Raw genomic sequence first — 26,607 nt, 5'->3', positions numbered from 1 at the left:
CGGCCGCCCTTCTTCACCCGCTGGGCTCTGAGTCCAGCCCCTTCCCCGGGGTGTCTTCCTCTCTTCTCTATCTCCTTCCCTCACTCTCTCCTTCCCTCTCTCTCTCTGTCTCTCTCTCCTTCCCTCTCTCTGTCTCTCTCTCCTTCCCTCTCTCTCTCTCCTTCCCTCTCTCTCTCTCTCCTTCCCTCTCTCTGTCTCCCTCCTTCCCTCTCTCTCTCTCTCCTTCCCACCTCTCTCTCTCTCCTTCCCTCTCTCTCTCTCCTTCCCTCTCTCTCTCTCTCTCTCTCTCTCCTTCCCTCTCTCTCTCTGTCTCCTTCCCTCTCTCTCTCTCCTTCCCTCTCTCTCCTTCCCTCTCTCTCTCCTTCCCTCTCTCTCTCTCCTTCCCTCTCTCTCTCTCTCTCTCCCTCCTTCCCTCTCTCTCTCTCTCCTCTCGCTCTCTCCTTCCCTCTCTGTCTCTCTCTCCTTCCCTCTCTCTCTCTCTCCTTCCCTCTCTGTCTCTCTCCTTCCCTCTCTGTCTCTCTCCTTCCCTCTCTGTCTCTCTCCTTCCCTCTCTCTCTCCTCTTCCCTCTCTCTCTCTCTCTCTTTCCCTCTCTCTCCTTCCCACACAGACAGACAGACAGACAAACTCATTTATATATATATATAAATTATTTTTACTTTTCATAACAACATGCCCTCAAAAAACCCTCGGCACCACCGGGCACTCCAGCTAGTTTATAATAAAATAAAACTGCATGTGGAAAGTTGTCATTCTGCAATTACACCCTCCAGCCAGTGGTGGGGCTGTGTTGCCTCAGCCTGTACTGCAGAGAAACTCCTATGCTCCAACCAACTTTACTTCTCAAGTCGCCATACATTTTTCTTTTTAACTATAAATAATAATATATAAACTCTAAATATTATATAATATAATCAGAACAATTGTATGATTCTAAAATGGGGACTGAATTATATCTGCACATCCTGGTCCAATTATCCCCTGCCCTGCTTCACCTGTAGACTACATTTGGTCTTGAGTCTCCAATGACTCACTTTTCTGTTGTGATTAATTGTTAAGTGTGGCGGGCTAGTGTATTATGTTCTAGTTTTACAGTAATCTTGGGCTAGTGGACTTGGACTAAGCTAATAGTAATTTAAATAAAAGAAACTGGTTTGGAACAAGCTAATAAATGTTAATGGATAAACACAAGTGTATACTTACATCAGAAAATTCCAACTGGTTGTGACTTTACCAGATTTATCAGACTTATCTAAAATTGTATTCAGGATTTTTTTAATACGCTGCAGGATATTGTGATGGTTGTCAGAGAATTCAACGTGCGTTGTAATTGTGAATTCCATTCATGCCAGAATTATTTAAACAATTTTAAGTATCTGGAATTAAGAACAAATTATTTGAGGCCAGAGTTCATGATTCACATAGTTTTATGGGTTGCTTTTCTGAGTTGGAGGTTAAGGCAATTTGTTGGGCAGAGTGAGAGAGGATTACACGGCCTCTGGCAGTGATACGCTTCAGCTGAGTGTGTTTGATCATGACACTGGATAAGTACTGCAGAGCATATTCTTCACCTTTTATGAGCACAAATGTTCACTGAAAAATAAAATAACTACTAGACCTGATGTTCTACAGACTGTGATTTTTCCTTGCTTTGTTCTACAGCAACTACAAGCAAACATGAGGGAAATGGAAACATTATGCCTTCGGATAAGAGATGAAGATTCTCGAGCTTTGGAGAAAATAATAAACCCTGTGAAGGAGCGGGCTGCTGCAGCAGTGCTGGAGTTCCTGAAACTCCATTCAGAACTTGTAGAGCAGCCCAGTGGCCATCGTAACATGGACAATTCACAGGGACCGCACTCATCTCTGGCGAGGTCCCAAACTATGGAAGGTAATCTATTCAGTTTAGTAGTGCAAAGAAACAAAAAATGGCTGTTTTACCTCCTTTAGCTTTGACTGTTGATTGTTTACTTCTTATTTGACAGCAGTGCAGCTTCAGTGAGGGACTCCACTTGCTACTTGGCAAAAGAGACAGAAAGTATAATTTTTTAAATTTTAATTTTAAATTTTTGTTAAATCTCCAACAATAATTAAAATATGAAGGAATGGAACTCCACATTTGTAAACTTAAAATTTCAGTGCCAGAGATATTGTTTGGTAGTAATTAAGACTTATCGCACCGTCAAAAATTCAATTACACTTGAATAGACAAGCCCTAACTTTTTCTGGCATGTTTAGTGGGTATCTAGTGAGCAAGTACCGCAACTTCATGCCCTTCATGTGTTTGAATACTGAATTTCTCGGCGAGATACTGTTAGAGAGAGCAAAGTTTGTGGACGAGTAGGGTAAATCAGACTGCAACTTCCTGATTTCCGCATTTAACTGTGCATATGCGGACTTCAGAAGTTGCTGTCCAATTTACTCCATAATAACGGTGAGCACTGATAGCCTCACTGTTATTCTTAATACAAAATCGGGCCATGGGGATAAAGAGCCACACAGCATTTTCAATTTGATATTACTGTTTGACATAACAGGAGTTTAAAAAGATGGTTAAAAATAAAGTGAGAGGAACTGCTATTAAAAATGAGTTAATCTGTCTGTACAGCAATGCACACAGTGTCCGTAATAAAACAGGGGAGTTGGAGGCAATCATGCGTTGCGAGGATCCAGACATAGTAGGGATTACTGAGACATGGCTACAGAAAAATCAGGACTGGGAATTAAACATTGCAGGGTATAACATATTTAGAATAGATAGGGTGGGGGGGAAGGGGAGGTGGAGTAGCTGTACTTATTAGGGATAACATAATGGCAGTAGAAAAAAGTGGCGCAGCTATCAGCAAGACAGAAATAGAATCCGTGTGGACAGAGATAAAAGATAATAAAGGATTAATCACACTAATAGGGGTAGTCTACAGACCACTTAATAGTGGAAGGGAGGCGGAGGAAGAAATATGCAGACAAATTAGGGAAATGAGTAAAAAACAGAATAATAATTCAACTACCCAGATATTAATTGGACAGAAGAGGTAGATAAGGGGATAAGGGAATGGAGTTCCTACAATCTGTACAGGACTCCTTTCTAACCCTATATGTAAAAAGCCCAACTAGGGAGGATTTGCTATTGGATCTAGTAATGGGGAATGAACCAGAGCAGATAAGTAAAAGTAAGGGAACATCTAGGCAATAGTGACCATAATATAATACGCTTTAAGATAATATTTGAGAAGGACATAGGTATGACAAAGACCAGGGTAATAGATTAGAGAAAAGCTGATTTTGAGGGGCTGAGAATAGAACTTGGGAAAATAAAATGGACAAAAGTATTGGCAAACAATGATGTAGAACAGCAATGGGAAACATTTAACATGGTGTTCAACAGAGTCCAGGAAAAATATATTCCGCTAATAAACAAGAACAAGCTAAACACTAATGAGACATCGTGGATGAGTAAAGCCATAAGGGAAAAATTGAGGGTAAGGAAAGAGGCATACATTGAGTACATGGACATCAGGAGAGAGCATGATAAGGGAGACTATGAAGGGATTAGGAGAGAAGTCAAAACAAATTAGGAAGGCAAAGAGGAACTATGAAATTAAATTATCAAGGAACATAAAACAAAATAGTAAAATATTTTACAGGCACATAAATAAAAAAAGGAAGGTCAGGATGGGAATACGGCCACAAAGGCACGGATAGGATAATAGCACAGGCAGCAATAGAGAGATACCAGGGAGATAGAACAGGTGGAGATGACATCGGATGATGAGATTAGTAATGAGTTAACTGCATTTAAAATAAAACGAGGAGGGATACTAAATAAACTAATGAAACTCAAAGAGAATAAAACCCCTGGTCCGGACGGATTACATCCACACATTTTAAAAGAATCTAGGGAAGAAATAGCAGAGGCATTACTACACATTTAGTAATTCGTTAGAAAAGGTGTAGTGCCAGAAGACTGGCGGATAGCTAACGTGATACCTATATTTAAGAAGGGAGATAGAACATGTCCAGGGAACGATAGGCCAGTCAGCTTAACATCGGTGGAAGAAAAAATAATGGAATCCCTACTAAAGGAAAAAATAGAAGAACATCTAGAAATGAAAAATATAATAATAGTCAGCATGGATTTCAAAAGGGAAAGTCTTGCTTGACCAACCTAATTGAATTTTTTGAAGAGGTAACAGAGAGAGTAGACAAGGGTAATGCAGTAGATGTAATTTATCTAGATTTTCAAAAGGCCTTCAATAAGGTACCACATAATAAACTAATGAATAAGGTCAGGGAATGCAGAGTCAGGGGACAAGTAGCAGAATGGATAGTTGGCTTCAAGACAGAAAGCAGAGAGTAGGGGTAAAGGGTAGCTATTCAGAGTGGTAGAAGGTGGAAAGTGATGTTCCACAAGGATCAGTACTGGAACCACTTTTGTTCACAATTTATATTAACGATTTAGACCTTGGAATCAAAAACACAATTTCTAAGTTTGCGGACAACACCAAAGTCACAGTATTAATCAAGGAGTCAATTACTGCTGTAAGGAGGGATGATATCTTAGCAGGTTTCTCTAATGAGGCCATATGGGTAGAACTTAAAAACAAAAAGGGAGCAAGCACTTTGCTGGAAGTGTACTATAGGCCCCCAAACAGTCAGATAGAGGAACAGGTATGTAGGCAAATCTCAGAGAAGTGTAGAAATAATAGGGTAATAATAGTAGGGGATTTCAAGTTCCCCTATATTAACTGGGATAGTCAGAGTATGAAAGGCTTAGAGGGTGCGGAATTCTTAAAGTGCATCCAGGAGGGCTTTTTGAGCCAGCATGTAGAAAGTCCTACAAGAGAGGGGGCGGTACTGGACCTAATTCTAGGGAATGTAGCCGGGCAAGTGGTAGATGTGTCAGTAGGGAGCATTTTGGTGACAGTGACCATAATTCGGTGAGATTTAAGGTAGTCATGGAAAAGGACAAAGATGGACCGGAAATAAAGATTCTAAATTGGGGGAAGGCCGATTTTAATATGATAAGGCAGGATCTGGCCAAAGTGGACTGGGATCAGCTGCTTGTAGGAAAATCCACATCAGAGCAGTGGGAGACTTTCAGAAAGGAAATAGAGAGAGTACAACATCAACATGTTCCCGTAAAGGTCAAGGGTGGGACCAACAAACCCAGGGAACCCTGGATATCAAGTGATATACGAGAATGGATTAGGAAAAAAAGGGAGGCTTTTGGCAGATACAAAGGACTAAAAACAGTGGAAGTGCAGCGGGGTACTTAAGAAAGAAATTAGGAGAGCGAAGAGGGGGCATGAAAAAACACTGGCAGGCAAAATAAAGGAAAATCCCAAGGTGTTTTATAAGTATATTAAGGGCAAGAGGATAACCAGGGAAAGAGTAGGGCCCATTAGGGACCAAAGTGGCAATCTGTGTGTAGAGCCAGAAGATGTAGGTGAGGTTTTAAATGAATATTTTGCATCTGTGTTCACTATGGAGAAGGATGATGTAGGCATAGAAATCACACAGGGGGATTGTGATAAACTTGAACAAATTAGTATTGAGAGGGAGGAGGTACTAGTGGTTTTAGCAGGCTTAAAAGTGGATAAATCCCCAGGCCCTGACGAGATGTATTCCAGGCTGCTGTGTGAGGCAAGGGAGGAGATTGCAGGGGCTCTGACATAAATTTTCAGAACCTCTCTGGCCACAGGGGAGGTGCTAGAGGACAGCTAACATAGTACCATTATTCAAGAAGGGTAGAAGGGATAAACCAGGGAATTACAGGCCAGTGAGCCTAACATCAGTGGTAGGGAAATTATTGGAAAAAATTCTGAGGGACAAAATTAGTCTTCACTTGGAAAGGCAAGGATTAATCAAGGATAGTCAGCATGGTTTTGTCAGAGGGAGATCATGTCTAACCAATTTGATTGAATTTTTCGAGGGGGTGACTAGGTGTGTTGGTGAGGGTAGTGCAGTTGATGTAGTCTACATGGATTTCAGTAAGGCTTTTGACAAAGTCCCGCATGGGAGACTGGTCAAGAAGCTAAGAACCCATGGGATCCAGGGCAATTTGGCACATTGGATCCAAAATTGGCTTAGTGGCAGGAGGCAGAGGGTGATGGTCGAAGGTTGTTTTCGTGCCCAGTGGTGTACCGCAGGAATCGGTGCTGGGTCCTTTGCTGTTTGTAGTGTACATTAATGATTTAGATATGAATGTAGGAGGTATGATCAGTAAGTTTGCAGATGACACGGAAATTGGTGGAGCGGTAAATAGTGAGGAGGGAAGCCTCAGGCTACAGGATGATATAGATGGGTTGGTTAGATGGGCAGAACAGTGGCAAATGGAATTTAACCCTGAAAAGTGTGAGGTGATGCATTTTGGGAGGACTAACAAGGCAAGGGAATACACAATGAATGGTAGGACCCTAGGAAGGACAGAGGGACCTTGGTGTGCATGTACATAGATCCCTGAAAGCAGCAGGACAGGTAGATAAGGTGGTTTAAAAGGCATATGGGATACTTGCCTTCATATATGCCAAATATATTCAAGAAGGAGTTAGATATATTTCTTAAGGCTAAAGGGATCAAGGGATATGGGGAGAAAGCAGGGACAGGGTACGGAATTTGGATGATCAGCCATGATCTCATTAAATGACAGAACAGGCTCGAGGGGCCGAATGGCCTACTCCTGCTCCTATCTTTTATGTTTCTATTAGCCGAGGCATAGAATATAAGAGCAGGGAGGTTATGATGGAGCTGTACAAAACGCTAGTTAGGCCACAGCTGGAATACTGTGTGCAGTTCTGGTCACCACACTATAGGAAGGATGTGATTGCATTGGAGAGGGTGCAGAGGAGATTCACCAGGATGTTACCTGAACTGGAGCACTTCAGCTATGAAGAGAGACTGGACAGGCTGGGGTTGTTTTCCTTAGAGCAGAGAAGGCTGAGGGGGGACCTGATTGAGGTGTACAAAATTATATGGGGCATAGATAGGGTAGCTAGAAAGGAACTTTTCCTCTTAGCGGCGGGGTCAATAACCAGGGGGCATAGTTTCAAGGTAAGGGGCAGGAGGTTTAGAGAGGATTTGAGGAAAAACTTTTTCACCCAGAGGGTGGTTGGAATCTGGAACTCACTGCCTGAAAGGTTGGTAGAGGCAGGAACCCTCACAACATTCAAGAAGCATTTAGATGAGCACTTGAAACGCCATAGCATACAAGGCTACGGGCCAAGTGCTGGAAAATGGGATTAGAATAGACAGCGCTTGATAGCCGGCGCAGACACGATGGGCCGAAGGGCCTCTTTCTGTGCTGTATAACTCTATGGGGGAAAAACTCAGTTGCTTGCGCCTTAAGAGGGCGCCAATTGGGACACAAAGCAACTAGAGGCTGGGCGCGGTGATGTTTGTGCCGCTCGCGAAATTAACTGGACATTTTGCGACAGCGCTAGACACTTTCACCATGATCTCCTGCGCCGGCAGATTGTGGCGTCATTCGAGTGCGCAGCGCTCCGTTAGCGCCCCGGACCGGATATTGAGTGGCGCCCTCTGCCTTACCGCCTGCCGCTAGCAACGACAGGTTGGGAGCGTTATGCTGTCGGAAAGGGACTAGGGGAGTGCTATTTAAAGGCGACCGCTTCCTGCCTTTTTTTGTCGGTGACATTTTTGCACCACGCAGTCAGAGAGAGAGAGAGAGACTTCTGGAGAGATTCAACGCTGTGTGAAGGAGTTTTGAGTACTGAGCAGCACTTTGCAGGTTTATTTTGATTTGCCCTTCCTTGCTTCGCCAGCCCTCTGAGGTAGCGCCTCACTCCTCGGCCGCCTTAAGACAGATGTGAAGCGCCTGATTTAGCGCTCCAATCACCTCCAGGGGCGATAAAAGCCAAGTTTGCTGTCGGAGGCGATAATTAGCGCCAGGCGCTGAACTTTGCGCACGGCCAACAACGGCGCCCCAAATGGGGCGATACCGAATTTTTCCCCCTATGACTCTAAATTGGCGGGGGGGGATAGTCAATACTGAGGAGGACTGCAACAAATTACAAGACGACATCAATAAACTTGCAGACTGGGCATAAAATTGGCAAATGTAGTTCAACACAGATAAATGTGAGGTATTATATTTTGGTAGGAAGAAGATATTTTGCCACTGTGAAACTCCTACTCTCTGCTTTCTGTCCTGAAGCCAGCCAGCAATCCATTCTGCTACTTGTCCCCTGACTCCGCATTCTCTTATAGTGTCATTAATGTAGAAAATCTGACAGGAATAGAGGTCAAGTCATGGAGGGAGAGTTAGGAGAGGTAGTTGAAAGCTTAGTCAGAATTATGGGTAGATGGGTTTTGAGGACGTTTTTAAAGGTGGAGTAAGAAATATCAAGTTGGAGGGGTTTAGGAAAGGAATTTCAGACTGAAGGCACTGCCACCAATGATGGGTTAAACGCAGAGCAGGATACACAAAACAACAGAATTTAAGGACCTAAGTGTATGGAAGGGAATATAAGCCTGAAGAAGGTTGCAGAGATAGGGCGGGGCAAGGCTGTGGAGGGATTTGAGGATGAGGGTTTTAAATTTAATGCAGCAGCAGACAGGGACCGAGCATGGGGGTGATGGGTGAGTGGGACAGGATATGGGTGCGTTTTGGATAAGTTTGAGGAGGATAGTACATCAGCAAGAGGACATTGGAGAAATAGAGTTCAGGTGAGCTAAGTGTGGAAATGGGTTTCAGTGACAGTGGGGCTGAGGTAGAGGTGGAGGCGGGTCATGTGGAAGTAATGGTAAGAGTCTTGGTGGTGGATAGGATGTTAGGTTTGAAGTTCAGTTCTGGTTCCAACAAGGTGTCAAAGATTCACATGGTCTGGTTCAGTCTGCATGAGTGGCCGAGGAGGGAGGGAAGTTGTTGGTGGCAAGGGAGTGGAGATGGTTGGAGAAAATATAAACTCATTCAGGACTTGATGTCAGACAGGAAATCTAATAGCACAGGTGTGATCATTGGGTATTGGAAGAGGTAGAGCTGGATAAGAACATAAGAATTAGGAGCAGGAGTAGACCATACGGCCCTTCGAGCCTACTCCGCCATTCAAAAAGATCATGGCTGATCTTCAACCTCAACTCCACTTTCCCGCCCGATCCCCATATCCCTTGATTCCCCTCGAGTCCAAAAATCTATCTATCTCAGCCTTGAATATACTCAACAACTCAGCATCCACAGCCCTTTGGGGCAGAGAATTCCAAAGATTCACAACCCTCTGAGTAAAGAAATTCCTCCTTATCTCAATCTTAAATGGTCGACGCCTTATCCTGAGACTATGCCTTCTAGTTTTAGACTCTCCAGCCAGGGGAAACAATCTCTCAGCATCTATCCTATCAATCCCCTCAGAATCTTATATGTTTCAATGAGATCACCTTTTATTCTTCTAAACTCTAGAGAGTATAGGCCCAATCTACTTAATGGCCCAGAAATTCGGGTCGGGGGCTTCCCGCGGGTGTAAGCCCCCGATCTGCAATTACCTCGCGCGCCGGCCGTTGAGCTGTAGGGCCCCGTGGAATTCCGATCCGGGGCCTGGTCCAGCTGCCGGCGCGCAGTGTTTGCGTATTCCAGGGGCGCAGTTAGTTCGATGCGTCCCCTGGGATCACATGGGCCATGGGCAGCCAATCGGAGCAGGGAATGCTCCATTCATAAGTCTGACAGGAAGAGCTGTCAAGACTTATAAATACTACGGCCCCAAAATAGCACTAAATCTTCAAATAATTTTTTTTTTAAATCACATTTTTTAAATGAACTATAAATTACATGAAATAACTATTTTAAACAATAATTTAAATTTTTGAAAAAAATAATTTTATATTCTAACGGGGCTAAAAATAAACTTACCTTTAAAGTATTTAAAAATAATAAACCTGTGGAAAAAATGTTTTAATTTTCATTAATTCACCACTTACCTTGTAAAAAGCAGGCCTTACGCCTGCTTTTTACATTTCTAACTTCTGCAGGCTTACCCTCACGGAAAAACCTGTAAAAAAAAACGTAAGTTTGTTGCGTACGTGCAGCCTCCCCCTTGCACGCGTTCGACCTCTAAACCTCTTCGTTCAGAGGAACGGAAGTGCCGGTTTCCCGCGCATGCGCAGTGCATGCAGGAAACCGGCGCTTCCATCGGGCCTACGGGTGAGTACCCCGTGCGTACTCACCCGTGGAGACCCGAATTTCTGGGCCAATATTTCCTCATAGGACAACGCTCTCATCCCAGGAATCAATGTAGTGAACCTTTGTTGCACCGCCTCTAAGGCAAGTACATCCTTCCTCAGATAAGGAGACCAAAACTGTGCAGAGTACTCCGGAGAGGTCTAAGATAGATTTACAATGCATGTATGTGAATGCACAAAGTGTTGTAAATAAGGTTGGTGAGCTGCAGGCGCAAATAGACACATGGGAATATGATGTTGTGGCGATAACGGAGACCTGGCTCAAAAAATGGCAGGAATGGGTGACGTAAGAAAACTACTAGGCACTTGGTCTAAATGTTAGACAAAGCTTTAATCAACTGTTTTACAACACGGAGGTCTAGTTGTGTCCTTCACTAGTTCCTGTTAAAAATGTCCTGCGCAAGCTGGGCCCGTGCCCGAGTATTTATACTCTCATTGGACAGCGCCACCCGCAGGCCGCTTAGTTGATTCATGTCATTGGGTATTAAATATTCCTGGATATAAGGTGTTCAGAAAAGATAGGGAAGGAAAGAAAGGAGGTGGGGTGGCAATATTGATTAAGCAGAATATTACAGTGCTGGAGCGAGAGGATGTCCTGGAAGGGTCAAGGATAGAATCTATTTGGTTAGAGTTGAGAAACAATAGAGGTGGGAAGGATATAGAGGAGCAAATTTGCAGGGAAATTACAGAGAGGTGCAAGAACTATAGAGTAGTGATAATGGGGGGAGTTCAATTATCCTAATATAGACTGGGATAGTAATAGTGTAAAGGGCAGAGAGGGGGAAGAATTTCTGAAGTGTGTTCGGGAGAACTTTCTTGATCAGTACGTTTCCGGCCCAACGAGGAAGGAGGCATTGCTGGATCTGGTTCTGGGGAATGGGGTAGGTCAAGTAGAGCAAGTGGCAGTAGGGGAACATTTAGGGAACAGTGATCACAGTATCGTAAGGTTTAGATTAGCTATGGAAAAGGACAGGAAGCAGTTTAGAGTAAAAATAATTAATTGGAGGAAAGCCCAATTTCATTTGGTTGAGAATCGATCTGGCCTGGGTAAATTGGAATCAAAAATTGGCAGGCAAAACTGTAATTGAACAATGGGCTACCTTTAAAGAGGAGATGGTTCAGGTACAGTTGAGGTACTTTCCCACGAGGGGGAAAGGTAGGGCAACCAAAGCCAGAGCTCCCTGGATGATGAAAGAGATAGCGAGTAAGATGAAGCAGAAAAAGGGGGTGTATGACAGATGTCAGGTTGAGAATACAAGTGAGAGCCAGGCTGAATATAGAAAGTTCAGAGGTGTGGTATATGTGCCTTTAAGAGCCCCCTGTGTACTATAATGCCGGTAATGGCCACTCGGGCTATATAAGCCTGTATATTGTCTTGTATCTGTTAGTTCACCTCCAGACTTTGTCCAGTAAACACCTGTAAACCAATTCCTGCATTCCGTGTCTTCATTAACACACGGATACAACAGTGGCGACGAATTGGAAACGGACTTACCTGCAATTCGGCAGCACCTCAAGGAGATCGATTCCTCAGACGAAGGAAGAAGAAAAAAAGAAAAAAAACTGTAGTTTCACCAGCTAGCCAGGCTGGTGGCAGGTACTGCAATAATCCTTCCTGGGCGGCGGGCTGGGGCTCGATCGGCTGGCTCTACAGCGGGGCCAAGCAGTGAAGGCGCAGGCAAACAAATACGAAGGGTGGAGCACTCGGGAGACGGCCAGCTCTGCAAAGCAGGTCGGCGTTCGGACCACGCAGAGGGCGGGGAAAGTCCCAGAGAGTCCGGCGGGAACAAGTCTCCGACTATTAAAAATATTTGTATAAATAAAAACCGCGGAGAAGAGCGTTGTCAGCAGCAACAGCGGCGGGAAAGCGCGGGAGGCGCCATTTTTTTTTCTCAGCAAGGAAGAAAGGAAAGCGCGGGAGGCGCCATTTTTTTTTAGGATGCCTAAGACTGGCAACATTACTACTTTCGATAGTGATGTAGAGGATTGGGCCACACGGTGGCATAGTGGTTAGCACTGTTGCCTCACAGCGCCAGGGACCCGGGTTCGAATCCGGCCTCGGGCGACTGTCTGTGTGGAGTTTGCACATTCTCCCCGTGTTTGCGTGGGTTTCCTCCGGGTGCTCCGGTTTCCTCCCACAGTCCAAAGATGTGCGGGTTAGGTTGATTGGCTATGATAAAATTGACCCTTAGTGTTAGGGGGATTAAATACGTGGGGTTACGGGGATAGGGTGGGATATGTGTTGGTGTAGGGGTTACGGGGATCGGGTGGGATATGTGTCGGTGCAGGCTCGATGGGCCGAAATGGCCTCTATCTGCACTGTGGGGTTTCTGTGATTCTGTGATATGTGGAAAGAGTGGAAGAATATTGCACAGCGAATGAAATAAAGGATGATAAAAAGGCATCGGTACTTCTAAATCTAATGGGCGCAAGGACATACAGGCTGTTACGAAACTTAATCACTCCAGCCAAACCGATGGACAAGAATTTTAAGGAGATTGTTGATACCCTACACTGCCAATTCGGGGCAGGACTGGCAGATTCTCTACGAGACAAATTCGTCTGCGGTCTCCTAAGTGAAGGAACACAAAAAAGGCTACTTTCTGAGAAAGATTTCACACTGGACAAGGCTTTCAGTGTAGCTGTATCATACGAAGCAGCAGCAAGAGGAGCTGCAGAGATACAGCAAAAGCCACAGGACTTCGGCACCCATGAAATGACACGGGGTTTTGAGAGATGTTATCGCTGCGGCAGATCCACCCATGACCAGAGGGACTGCTGGTTCAAGGACAAAGCATGCAGGCAATGCGGAAAGTTGGGACACATTACACGTGTATGCCGATCTGGAAACAAAAAATCCACTGACAGAAAAAAAATCAATAAGGAAAAGTACAGAAAGGTACAAATGATGACGGACAGTAGCTCCGAAGACCAGAAGAGCGATAGCGACTCCGGAAACAAGAGACTAAGCTCTCTCAAATTACATAATGTAATTGCCAAAGAAGATTACCAGACCATTTGGGTTACCCTCACGATAGCGGGGTCCCCAGTTAAAATGGAGCTAGATACAGGATCAGCTCTGACCGTCATAAGTAGACGGGATTACGAGCGGCTATTTCCGCATATACCTTTGAAAGACACATCCATTATCTTGAAAACATATACGGGGCAGAAAGTGTAGGGGGTTTCTCTTGCTCGTTCTGGTCTCCTACCAGGCTTCGTGCAATAATTACCCTTGAGTGGTTCGACCCACTCTTCCCTACGGTTCTAGACCTTGGACTTAGGTGCAGGGAACTGTAGTGCAGAGAGAAACTCAATAGACCAGGTTGAATAGCACGAAATGGAGGCTTTTATTATAAAACAGTTTGCAGCATTGTAAAATACATGTCATAAGCACAGATTAAAATAACTACAATCATGCACATATCTATAAACTTAACTCTATGGAAATGGGGAACACACGGCACATCGTAAAAGGGGGAACACATTACGATTACCCTTAACCCCCTCCCCTAGACCTAAACTAAGTTTCGACTTGAGGAACTTGGGATCATGCTCACCACTTTCAGATTCGCAAAAAGGGGTTCGCAGCCTTTTGGCACAGCTTTCCGTCGTCACGTGGATTTGGAAACTTCTGGCGCAGTTTGTTTTTCTTACGCGATGGAGCAGCAGATACAGTCTTGATGAGCGCTCGTCATGGATGAATCCGTTACCGATGTGACTTTAAGAACTGGATGCCCATGGAAGACTCTGTCACCGATGTGATGTTGTAGAACTGCACATGGGAAGTTCCTGGTCGAATGGGATGTTGAGGCACTGGAGTGCTAGGCCCGGAGTGTCCTTTTCTCCGGCCTGGATCGTCGTTTTCCCGAGGGTGTCTTCTCCTTCGGCCTGGGTCGTCGATGATCTCCCGACAAAAGTAACCGGGCCACCCTCGTCGTCTTCCGTTCCGCACCGAAGTTACGAACCGTACTGAAGAAATGAATTGTGAATCGTAGCGGTCGAGGTGAAGCGAAGCGTAATCATAGTCGTAATCGTCCTCCTACTGATGGACTTTTCAAATCCATAGTTATACCCTTTTGGGACAGTCTTTTCTCCCGCCAAATCATAGTCCTGTCTTTGTAATATTTTTGGCGGGCAGAAATCTCTGCAGGGGCGCTTTGTCTTGTAACGGGAGCCGGTGATAGCTTAACTGGCCTTCCTGGGCCGATAATGTCTTTTACTTTGTCACCATAACTCGGTTCGTATATTGATCGGTCTGGAGATTGCCCTTGATGGCTGTCAAACGGTTTTCCTTTGTACAGTAAATGGGTTTAAGTGTTCATTCAATTGTCCGCCCATTTCTTGATGGGCCTCATCCTGTAACCCAAGACTGTCCTGTACTTAGAATCCAATTAATATGTATGCTCAGTTCCCTGAGTTTCGTTTTCCCGATACTGACTTTTGCGGGCTTACTGTCCTCAATCCACAAGCCTGTCTGGCTTGCAGTAACAGAAATGAAATGGTCCCAGAAACTGATCACGAGGTCCGGCGGCCATTTTGTATGCCCTTTTATCAAGGTTTTTTCTGTACAAGCTTCTTTTGGTCAATAAAACTGTCTTATTAACCCTATTTTCTTGCGTGATTCTTGCTGAAAATTTCGAATCTTACAAAGTATACCCCAAAGGGAAAATAAAGGTGCCTGTTGTATACAATGGCAAGGAAATACAGAAGTTGTATTTATACGTTCTGCAAGATGGTGGTCCACCGCTGTTGGGACGTGAATGGATCAGGAAGATACGTTTGGACTGGCACTCCATTCAGGCACTGACGGTGACCAGTAAGAAAAAAAATGATGATGACATCATACCTGAACGATTAAAAGACATCTTGGCCAACGCCAAAGAAGTGTTCCAACAGGAACTAGGAACCTTGAAAGGCGTCACCGCCTCAATAAAGGTGGAAGATGCGGCAATTCCCAAGTTTTTTAAGGCAAGGCCGGTGCCATACGCAATTCGTCCAGCAGTCGAGGCAGAGCTGGAGAATTTGGAAAAGACAGGCGTGTTATCCAAGATAGATTGGAGCGAGTGGGCAACACCCATTGTCCCGGTCATGAAGAAAACGTTAAATAATGATAAATCTGAAGAACAGAGAAAAATTCGCATCTGTGGGGACATCAAGGTGACTGTAAACCCAGTCCTTCACACGGTACAGTATCCTCTTCCGAGGATAGAAGATATTTTCGCCTCACTATCCGGAGGGAAACGTTTCACAAAAATTGACTTGGCCCAGGCATATCTACAGATGGAGGTTGAGGAGGCCTCTAAAAAGTATCTCACAATAAACACACACAAAGGCCTGTACCAGTACAATCGACTGGTTTTCAGAATAGCATCAGCTCCAGCTATCTGGCAAAGAGCTATGGAACAAGTCCTGCAAGGGATTCCTGGGACTCAATGCTACCTAGACGACATCCTTGTAACAGGAGAAAACGACAACGAACACCTTGCCAATTTGGAGAAGGTGCTCACTAGGCTGAGAGAACGGGGCCTACGAGCAAACCGCCCCAAGTGCGAATTTTTCCAGAAACAAATATCATATTGTGGCCACATAATTAATGAAGAAGGGTTGCATAAGTCCCCTGAGAAAATTGAAGCGGTCATAAAAGCACCAGCACCTGAAAATGTCTCACATTTAAGGTCGTTCCTGGGATTGATAAATTACTACCATAAATTTTTACCGAACGTGTCAACTGTTCTGCACCCTCTTAACGAACTGCTACAAATGGGAGTAATTTGGGAATGGAGCGAGGACTGTAAACGTGCCTTCCATAAATGTAAAGGCTTGATCACGTCCAAGGAAGTTTTGGCTCATTACAACCCATCACTGCCAATCAGACTGGCGTGCGATGCATCCCCTTACGGCGTAGGAGCGGTATTATCACATAGATTCCCTGATGGCTCAGAACGGCCGATAGCTTTTGCGTCACGCTCATTGAACTCAGCTGAGCGTAACTATGCCCAGATCGACAGGGAAGCACTCAGCCTGGTATGGGGAGTGAAGAAATTCAACCATTACCTACACGGACAAAAATTTACCTTGTTGACTGACCATCAACCCCTCGTCTCCATATTCAACCCTAAAAAGGGTGTTCCCATTATGACAGCGCAAAGGCTACAGAGGTGGTCCCTTTTCCTAGGGGCACACCAATATGACATAGAATACAAAGGATCAAAACAGCATGGGAATGCTGACGGTTTATCGCGCCTCCCATTGCCAACGGTAGAAGAGGCACCTACAGTAGACCCAGTGGAGATGTTCCACTCAACCATAGTGGAATGTCTACCAGTAACAAATTCTGCCATTGAAAAGGAAACGAGAAATGACCCGACTCTCTCACGAGTCTACGATTTAACGCTGAAGGGATGGCCAGCACATGGCAAACCACTGTTGCCAGCATTCTCGCAAAGAAGAGAACAGCTGTCAGTGTGCCGAGGAACCTTGATGTATGGATCCAGAGTGGTGATTCCACCCAAACTCCAGGATAAAGTGCTAAAGGAGCTTCACGAGGGGCATCTGGGTGGAGTGAAAATGAAGAACCTAGCCAGAGCGTTTGTGTGGTGGCCAGGTATCAATGGAGACATCGAAGAAATGACCAAGAGCTGCCTAGGATGTCAGAAGGTCCAAAACGCCCCACCACAAGCCCCTCTACATCCATGGGAGTGGCCCTCGTCTCCATGGCAAAGGGTACACATCGACTTTGCTGGTCCATTTATGGACTCAATGTTCTTAATCGCGGTTGATGCACACTCCAAGTGGCCGGAGGTAATAAAGATGTCCTCCACCACCACGGAAAAAACCATCACAGTATTAAGGACCATATTTGCCAGGAATGGGCTGCCTGAACAGATCTGTTCTGATAATGGACCGCAATTTGTGTCCGAAGAATTCAGGAAGTTCTTAAAAAACAATGGGGTTAAGCACTACACGTCCGCCCCATACCATCCCGCCACCAATGGATTGGCTGAAAGGTTTGTCCAGACCTTCAAGAAGGCCATAAAGGCCATGGGTAATGAAGACATAAAACTTCAGCATAAGGTAGATAACTTCTTGTTTGCATACAGGAATGCAACACATGTGGTTACAAACCAAACTCCCGCCATGATGTTCTTCAATAGAAGCCTAAGATGCCGGCTGGATTTGATCAAGCCAAACATCAGAAGGGACGTGGAGAACCGGCAATTTCAAGGCATGAATGAAAGGCCAACTAGAACCTTCCAGATAGGTCAACAAGTTTTGGCCCGGGACTACCGTACCGAGAAATGGCAGCCTGGAACTATTTGCACACGACTAGGACCGCTGATGTATACCGTGGACATTGGAGAAAGCATAATAAGGCGCCATGCTGACCAGATCATAGAGTCATCCGAAAAGGGACAACCTACACCACAACTCTATACGCCTAATGATGAAGTAGAGATACCCATAGTATCTACCTCCGATCCGGTGATACTGGAACCAGATGAACCCGACACTGGCATTCAAGCCGAATCAGCCTTGCCAAAAGAACCTACTACACCACCAGAAACTACTACGCCACCGAGGCGTTATCCGGACCGAGTCAGGAAGCCTCCAGAGAGACTGACTTATTGATTAACTGCAGCAATGTGTAGATTATTGTTCTTGTAACATGTTAATTAATGATTACTTAAAATATTATGTACTGGTTGTCTAAAAGGGGAGGAATTGTGGTGTATGTGCCTTTAAGAGCCCCCTGTGTACTGTAATGCCAGTAATGGCCACTCGGGCTATATAAGCCTGTATATTGTCTTGTATCTGTTAGTTCACCTCCAGACTTTGTCCAGTAAACACCTGTAAACCAACTCCTGCATTCCGTGTCTTCATTAACACACGGATACAACAAGAGGGGAAGTGAAAAAGGAAATAAGAGGGGCAAAGAGAGAGTATGAGAATAGATTGGCAGCTAACCTAAAAGGGAATCCAAAAGTCTTCTATAGGTATATAAATAGTAACGGGTAGTAAGAGGAGGGGTGGTTCCGATTAGGGACTAAAATGGAGACCTACTCATGAAGGCCGAGAGCACGGCTGAGATACTAAATGAATACTTTGCATCTGTCTTCACCAAGGAAGAAGATGCTGCCAAAGTCAAAGCGAAAGAGGAGGTAGCTGAGATACGGGATGGGATAAAAATTGATAAAGAGGAGGTACTAGAAAGGTTGTCTGTACTTAAAGTTGATAAGTCAGCAGGACCGGATGGGATGCATCCTAGGAAAATGCGGAGGTACTGGCCATAATCTTCCAATCCTCCTTGGAAACGAGGGTAGTGCCAGAAGACTGGAGAATTGCAAATGTTACACCCTTGTTCAAAAAAGGGCGTAAGGATAAACCCAGCAACTGCAGGCCAGTTAGTTTAACCTCGGCAGTGGGGAAGCTTTTAAAAATGATAATCCGGGACAAAATTAAGTCACTTGGACAAGTGTGGATTAATTAAGGAAAGCCAGCATGGATTTGTTAAAGGCAAATCGTGTTTAACTAACTTGATTGAGTTTTTTGATGAGGTAACAGAGAGGGTTGATGAGGGCAATGCGGTTGATGTGGTGTACATGGATTTCCAAAAGGCATTTAATAGGCTTGCCAGCAAAGTTGAAGTCCCTGGAATAAAAGGGACAGTGGCAGCATGGATACAAAATTGGCTAAGTGACAGGAAACAGAGAGTAGTGGTGAATGGTTGTTTATCAGACTGGAGGAGGGTCGGTACTAGGACCACTGCTTTTCTTGCTATATATTAATGACAGACTTGGGAGTACAGGGCACAATTTCAAAATTTGCAGATGACACAAAACTTGGAAGTATAGTGAACAGTGAGGAGGATAGTGATAGACTTCAAGAGGACATAGACAGGCTGGTGGAATGGGCGGACACATGGTAGATGAAATTTAACGCAGAAAATTGCGAAGTGATACATTTTGGTAGGGAGAACGAGGAGATGCAATATAAACTAAAGGGAACAATCCTAAAGGGGGGTGCATGAACAGAGAGATCTGGGGGTATATGTGCACAAATCGTTGAAGGTGGCAGGGCAGGTTGAGAAAGCAGTTAAAAAAGCATACGGGATCCTGGGATTCATAAATAAAGGCATAGAGTACAAAAGCAAGGAAGTTATGAGGAACCTTTATAAAACACTGGTTTGGCCTCAGCTGGAGTATTGTGTCCAATTCTGGGCACTGCACTTTAGGAAGGATGTGAAGGCCTTAGAAAGGGTGCAGAAAAGATTTACAAGAATGGTTCCAGGGATGAGGGACTTCAGTTACATGGATAAACTGAAGAAGCTGGGGTTGTTCTCCTTAGAGCAGAGAAGGTTGAGAGGAGATTTGATAGAGGTATTCAAAATCATGAGGGGTCTAGACAGAGTAGATAGAGAGTATCTGTTCTCATTGGCGGAAGGGTCGAGAACCAGAGGACACAGATTCAAGGCTCTTACAATCTGTTTTTACATTTCTTGCTTGTTTACTCTCATTCTATTTTCTCCCTTTTTATCAATTTTTTGGTCATCCTTTGCTGGTTTCTAAAGCTCTCCCAATCCTCAGGCTTACTACTACTCTTTGCAACATTATAAGCCTCTTCTTTTAATCTAATAATATCCTTAACTTAAAAGCAAAATATTGCGGATGCTGGAAATCATAAACAAAAACTGAAAATGCTGAAAATACTCAGTAGGTCAGGCAGCATCCGTGGAGAGAGAAACAAGAGTTAACATTTCAGGTCATTGACTTTTCATCAGAACTGACGAAAGGTCACCGGCCTGAAACATTAACTCTGTTTCTCTCATCTCAGATGCTGCCTGACCTGCTGAGTATTTCCAGCATTTTCTGTTTTTGTTTCAGACTATCCTTAACCTCTTTAGTTAGCCACGGATGGATCACTTTTCCCGTGGAATTTTTATTTCTCAATGGAATGTATATTCGTTGAGAATTTTGGAATATTTCTTTAAATGTTTGGCACTGCTTATCGACCGTCATACCTTTAACCTAATTACCTTAGCCAACTCGCCCCTCATACCTATGGCTTTGTTTAAGACTGTCATTTCGGACTTAAGAATGACACTATCAAACTCAACATGAAATTCTATCATATTATGATCACTCTTCCCATGAAGATCCTTTACTATAAGATTACTAATTAACCCTGTCTCATTACACAAAATAAGCTCTAAAATAGCCTGTTGCCTGGTTGGTTCTATGACGTATTGTTCTAGGAAACTGTCTTGAATGCATTCCATGAACTCATCCTCCAGACTACTCTCGCCAATTTGATTTGAACATTTCTATATGAAGATTAAAACCCTGCACGATTATTGCATTACCTTTGTTACAAGCTCCTATTATTTCTTGATTAATACTCTGTCCAACGGTATAGCTACTGCTAGGGAGCCTATAAACTACTCCCACCACTGTTTTCTGCCCCTTGTTATTTCTATCTCCACCCATTCTGATTCTACTTCCTGATCTTCCAAGCCAAGATCCTTTCTTTCTACTGTCCTTATGTCATCCTTAATTATCAGGGCTACCCCCACTCTTGTTCCTGTCTTTTCGAAACGTCAAGTACCCTGGAATATTTAGTTCCCAACCCTGATTGCCTTGCAACCATGTCTCTGTAATGGCTATTAGATCATACCCATTCATATTTATTTGTGCCACTTATTTATCTATCTTGTTACGAATGCTTCGTGCATTTAGGTAAAGAGCCTTTAGTTTTGACTTTTTACCATTATTTCCTGCTTTCACCTTATTCGCTGATGCACTATTACTGTTAAACTCTCTGTCCCTTCCTGTCACACACTGTTTAGCTTTACCCAATTCACTACGCTGCTCTATTGCGTTGACTTTTCTCTTTAGATTTCTAAATTTCCTCATACCTGCTGCCTCCCCCCTCTTTAAAGATTTATAACAACTTTCTTTTTATTTGACAGAGTGCCAGTTTTATAAATTACCAATCAGCCAAGAGGTACCCAGGGATCTTTTTACTGCAGTGAAATTAAAATCCTTTAAAGTAAATTTATTTGGATGAAATAATTTACAGAATTCTAAGAAAGCAACGTGATCTGATGCTAAAATAAAAATGTCAATATAAAAGTTCCAGGAAAAGGGACCTTTTTGAAATAGGAATTGCCTGCAAATGAGGCAGATGATGATATTTAAACAGCTAAGATTTTCAGACTGAATTTGTGTGACTAGAGATTGTACAGTCCTGGCTCTGAGTAGCTTTTATTGCTGTAGGAACATTTATGAGTTCCCAAGACTCTGGCTCGCCGTTGTCCCAACATCTGGTTCAGCTGAACATGCCACTGCCACAGATTCCACAAGACCAAGATGCAGCTGAATCATGGGAGAAGCTGGAAGAGGCAAGTCATAATCTCTTAACTTTAAGACAATAACAATGGGAAATTGTAACTAGTGGAATATTACTTACTTTTTGTAACACAGATCAGTATTGTTTTGTGTATTCTCTTTTTGGTATATCTATGTTTAGTCTCTAATTCTTAAGTACTTCAAAAGTATATATAGCTTATATGGAGTGTGTGTGCTCTGATAAAGTAAATGCTAAGAGTGTTTAATTTCCATTATATCTGTATAAATTATGTCGGCTAATAGTGAGGGTTACTGCAGGCACTTTTGGACATTTGTATCTAACTGATTTTCTCAGGGGCCTCTATGAGTAGTTTGTAATGTTAATTTACATATTTATTTTTCAGAATTTAATTGATCTTAGTAACTTGGTAAATGAATTTTCTCAGCTGCTTCATGTAAGTATTTATCTTCCAATTACTTGTTTACTGGAATGAAGGAAAAGCTATATCTTTAGTTCATGGCTCCCATAAGTTTGGGCCTGTAATAGTAATTTATGGTTAAATACAGCAGAATTTAATTGGTAGGAACTAAAAAGGATATTCTATTTTGACACACAAGCAGTACCATAGATGAACATTTGGTTCTGGAGAAATTAGATTTACCAGTTGTAACTTGTAATGTCAGTATGGAATATCCCCAGTGCCAAATTAAACATGACCACACATCCGTGGAGTTCATTATAACAGGACCCAGTGTCAGCATTTGTGAGCTGTACAACCACCACTGCTCTTCAGGCATAACTGTTTGATCACTACTCACAAACACACTTGTGTTGTAATCTCCCCTCTTCCTTCTATGTTTTCTTCCACTGCTTGCCTAATGGTAGCTCTACCTCTTCTGCTTTTAATTTCCTTGTTACACCATCTTCCCCTCCCCCAAAATGGTAATTATTATCTGTATAAGCAGTTCCTCTTATGAATTTTACCAGCCTAAGTTGGAACCTTTAATGCTGATTTATTGTAGCCCATTTTTAATTATCCATATTTTGCAATGTTTTAACAGTCCAAAATGTAGGAACTGTTGGGATAGTTACTCCGTTATATCACATTTACAGCTTTATTAAATATACACCTAGTAAATTTATGTAAACAGAGATCCTTCTCCTTTGAAGTAGAGATGCAGCATTTGAAGTCCACAATAGTGCTGAGCTATATTTAGTTTGTGAAGATTTTGAAGGGTGCAAAATGTGACCATGCAAAAAAGCAAATTAATTTGTGAAGTGTTACTTTATAGAAGAAAACTGTTTTACATGGACACATACATCAGTGGCCCATTACTGCAGAATAAAACAATGGGGGCAAAATTCGGTTACGCCCCGTTTGGGGGCGGTAACCAAATTATTGCCAGAGATTTAGCACCCGGCACAGAAGTAGCACCCCGGCGAGGAAGCGGAGCGCTATCTCGTGTGCTCCACTTCCACACCAAGGGCTGCCACGGAGGGCTGACCTGGAGGTCGGCCCAAAAAAATTAAATGGCAGCACGGGTCACGGCCGCACCTCCCTTTAATTAGCGCCCCGCGAGCAGAGGTCGGTCCGGCTCGTGGCCCGCGAGGCTGCCGTTGACATTGCCCACGGCAGCCTTGTGGGGCGCAGCCGAATTTCTGCTGTGGGGCGGTAAGGGGTGATGCACATGGCAATGATGTCATCGCTGGCGGCGCAGCACTATCGACTAGCGCCTCAGTAGCACCCCGCCAAATTTCTTGGGAGGCGCTTCTCCCGCCTGGGAGATAAGCCCTTTGTGCCCCGGGGGCGCTAACGGCAGGTGCAAAGGAGGCAAATTTCGTGGCCAATGGGTATTAAAGTTATATAGTTGCAAGAAAAAGGCAATGGTACACGGCACAAAAACTATTGGTCCCTGTTTTGACTAATGAGAATTTTAAGTGCCTAATAGAGTTACTATAGCAACACTGTGGTTGTAGTGATTAATTGGAAAAATCTTTTTGTGCAGGAATTTTAGGAATACTGATGCTAAGATACATAAATAGTAAGAATGCATTAGAGATTGTTTATCAAGAAGTTGGTTCTACAAACATTCTGTAGATTGCCTTTTCAAATGCAGTCTTTACATTTGTACAGCAGTGCTGAGACCGGTGTACTGAGAAATGAGCCAGAATCATCGTAGCCTTTAGACTTGTATCAAGATCAGACAGCATCACAAATGCTATATTTTGTAGACTTTAATGTATGTTTAAAGGTGTTGACATGGATCCAAAAAGAAGCATGTAAAATTTAACCAGAGCAGTATATAATTTAACTCTTAAAACATTCAGTTCTGTGCATTTTCTAATACAAATCGGCTAGAAAATACTCTTTTTCTCTGCCCAAAGATAATACTAATAGGTGGTCAAAGGTATGTTGTCTCAGGAAAATTTGTTTTCTCTGTATTACCTGGTTTCCCAAAACCATGCACCAATTGAGGGGGTAAGTGATGTGTTAATGCCAGTCTGAAACTGGCAGTGGTGCAGCACATTGATAAATATTTTTTCAAAGTCCACATCACATGTGATCTCAGCAAGGGCATTTGGGAAGGAAAATTAGTCACTTGGACACTGCTGAGCAACTTGTTCAACCATCTCACCCTCTTGTAACAAAATAGTGCAAGAACCTCCCCCTCAAAGAATCTCAAAAGTACATTAGACATGGAAAGGGTTACTATATCACCTCTTTAATATCCCCCCCCCACCCATTTTCTCCTAAACAGACTCATTGATTTAATAGGTGGCAGTAGCCCTTTGGTACCTCTCCTATGTGAACATTCTTCAAGCAGAATAGTAGCATGTTATTTGACTCTGGGGGGCATCATAGCGGAGCCTGACTCTCTTCCCAGCCAACCATGCATACTTCCCAGCAGGTCATTAGATAATAGGAATCTTGTTTCATTAAAAGCTAGCCCTTCAGTTGTTGACTAGATCAGCTAATTGAGCATTGAATCAGAGACCACCTTCTGCTCTGTCAGATATAGTACAGTAAACTCATGCACAAAGCCATCAGGAAAGTGGCCCCATAAGCTTAAATTTTAATAAAAGAAAATATCTATCTGCCCACAACTCATTAACTTATTTTGGCTTAGCTCGAGGCAACATTTGAGTTTGTCACAGAACATTTGCTGCCTGGGTTCTTGAAACCAGCAGTTAAGTCGAAACAGGGTAACAAGGAATGACAGACACCAGTAGCTATTTTTACACCATTTAGGAATATACTTCCCCTTTAAGGGAAGGGCATTCATTATTTATAACTAAAAAATCCCTGTACCGCCTTTCCATTTTATTTCAAAGGATTAGAATTATGCTGCATTGGTATATGTGAAACAAATCTAAAGAGAATGACTATGGTGGCATGAACCTCTGCCAATTATCTATGGTTGCGCACTTGAGATATGTCACTGTTGACAGGGTGTGGTGATAAGTTTGAAAGACCAGATGCATGTATTTATAATGCTAGGGCCAGGCTATGCCAAAAATGTGTTTTTGAACTAATTTTGCAGAATGTGTGATGATTTAAGTATTGAAATTTACTTCTCAAGTGGTTGACAGTTTTCTTCCTGCCCTCCACGGTCCTTCAGTTTGTAAGTGCTGCAGGGGGCCTGGACCTCGACCTTCCTGCCTCCGCAGGAGGGCACAGCCAAGATCATTAACGTGTGACCCTTATATCTTCCCCCCGTATCAGGTTTTTACCTCAAGCAAGTTAGATCGTGGAAGCAGAGCGGATATTACACAATTATTAAAAAAGAAATGAACACTTCAGGATCTTTAATAAAGGATTCTTAACCAAAAAATCATTGTAAATTAGAACTGCTGGCCCTGAATGGGTTAAAAGAGCACCAATCTATAATCATTTAAAGACATATTTAGTGTCGATAAATATTTAAACACTTGGCAAACTATCTGAACAGTCTACCAGGGAAGGTGGTAGAGGAGGTACTGTTAAGAAATTGTAGATGCTTTGACTAGCAGATGAAAGCTGCTGCAAACTCTTGATTATAGGAATTATAATTGTGTATTGGTTGACTGCTGCTTCCCAGCTGGAAAGCTAGCACATAATTCCTTTGCATCTAGACCCAACAGGAGAAGATTGACAGCATTGAAGACCATGTCAGTACTGCTGCTGAGAATGTTGAAGAGGGAACCAAGAACCTGGCCAAGGTAGGGATCTTTGCCTGCTGAGTAATCAATGGCACTCTGCCTGCCAGCAATACTCTGAATTAACCCAACTGATTGATCTGGGCTCTCTAATGTTGAGGGAACCAGCAATTAAGAAAATAAGGGAGAAGTGACACACGGCTTGTCAAAAAAAATCAATCTGTATTGTGATGGTCTCGTGCAGTGAAACCAACTAGCACTGCTCTGTACATAGTAATCATCCATAGAACAGCTGCACTAAAGAAAGACTTTACACTGATGGATTGGTACCAGCTCTTAAGACAGCAAGAAATCACACAGTAACTGACAATCTAGTTTGTGTCTTTGTTAAACCTGTTTTTCATTGATTTTTCAGGCCGCTAAATATAAACTTGCAATGTTGCCTGTGGCAGGTGCTCTCATTGGTGGTGTGATGGGAGGGCCTATTGGTCTCCTGGCAGGCTTCAAAGTGGCAGGAGTTGCAGCTGTAGTCAGTGGAGGGATACTGGGCTTCACAGGTGGGAGGATGTTACTGAAGAAACGGCAGCAGAAGATAGACCAGGAACTTGCACTTTCTTCCAGCTGCCCAGAGCTAAAGACTCGAGCTGTAAAAAAAATCCAGCTGAACAACTAAGACATTGGCCCTTTCAGAAGAAATACTAAGGCTGGGGAAAAGGATAAAAAATATTTTATATACAACTTGCAAGCTGTCAGCAAGATTCATCTCCCAACAGACAATCTTAGTCATTGAAAATGGAAAAAAAAAAATCACACTAATAGATGATCAGCTCTACTGAATACAGTTGTAACAGTGATGTTTAAAGAATGTACAATGATTAAATGTTGATTTTTGTATATTTTTAAGTGCTTTATTAAAATATTTACTATTTAAAAACTCA

The 26,607-nt window shown here is 43.3% G+C and overlaps 1 protein-coding gene across 1 annotated transcript; it reads left to right on the top strand.

Annotated features, from left to right (window-relative positions):
- The first annotated feature begins 1,635 nt into the window (after positions 1–1,635).
- LOC147117310 (syntaxin-17-like) lies at positions 1,636–26,607 on the top strand. The gene is made up of 5 exons (XM_085988193.1): positions 1,636–1,889; positions 21,460–21,584; positions 21,936–21,986; positions 25,646–25,732; positions 26,085–26,607. Exons 1-5 carry the CDS (start codon positions 1,676–1,678, stop codon positions 26,340–26,342), a joined length of 735 nt encoding a protein of 244 aa, XP_085844319.1. The 5' UTR covers positions 1,636–1,675; the 3' UTR covers positions 26,343–26,607.

The sequence above is a fragment of the Somniosus microcephalus genome, chromosome 5 (assembly GCF_052327205.1).
Source record: "Somniosus microcephalus isolate GS21.2 chromosome 5, FLI_Smic_1.0, whole genome shotgun sequence".
NCBI lineage: Eukaryota > Metazoa > Chordata > Chondrichthyes > Squaliformes > Somniosidae > Somniosus > Somniosus microcephalus.
Note: the sequence above shows the minus strand (reverse complement) of the source record. Positions and strands in the feature narration are given on the sequence as shown.

Bases quoted from the DNA above. Each gene is read 5' to 3' on its own strand.
- LOC147117310 (XM_085988193.1), top strand. From the start codon at position 1,676: ATGAGGGAAATGGAAACATTATGCCTTCGGATAAGAGATGAAGATTCT. The intron at 1,890-21,459 runs GTAATCTATTCA...TTATTGCTGTAG, and splicing joins GAGGTCCCAAACTATGGAAG to GAACATTTATGAGTTCCCAA. The intron at 21,585-21,935 runs GCAAGTCATAAT...TTTATTTTTCAG, and splicing joins CATGGGAGAAGCTGGAAGAG to AATTTAATTGATCTTAGTAA.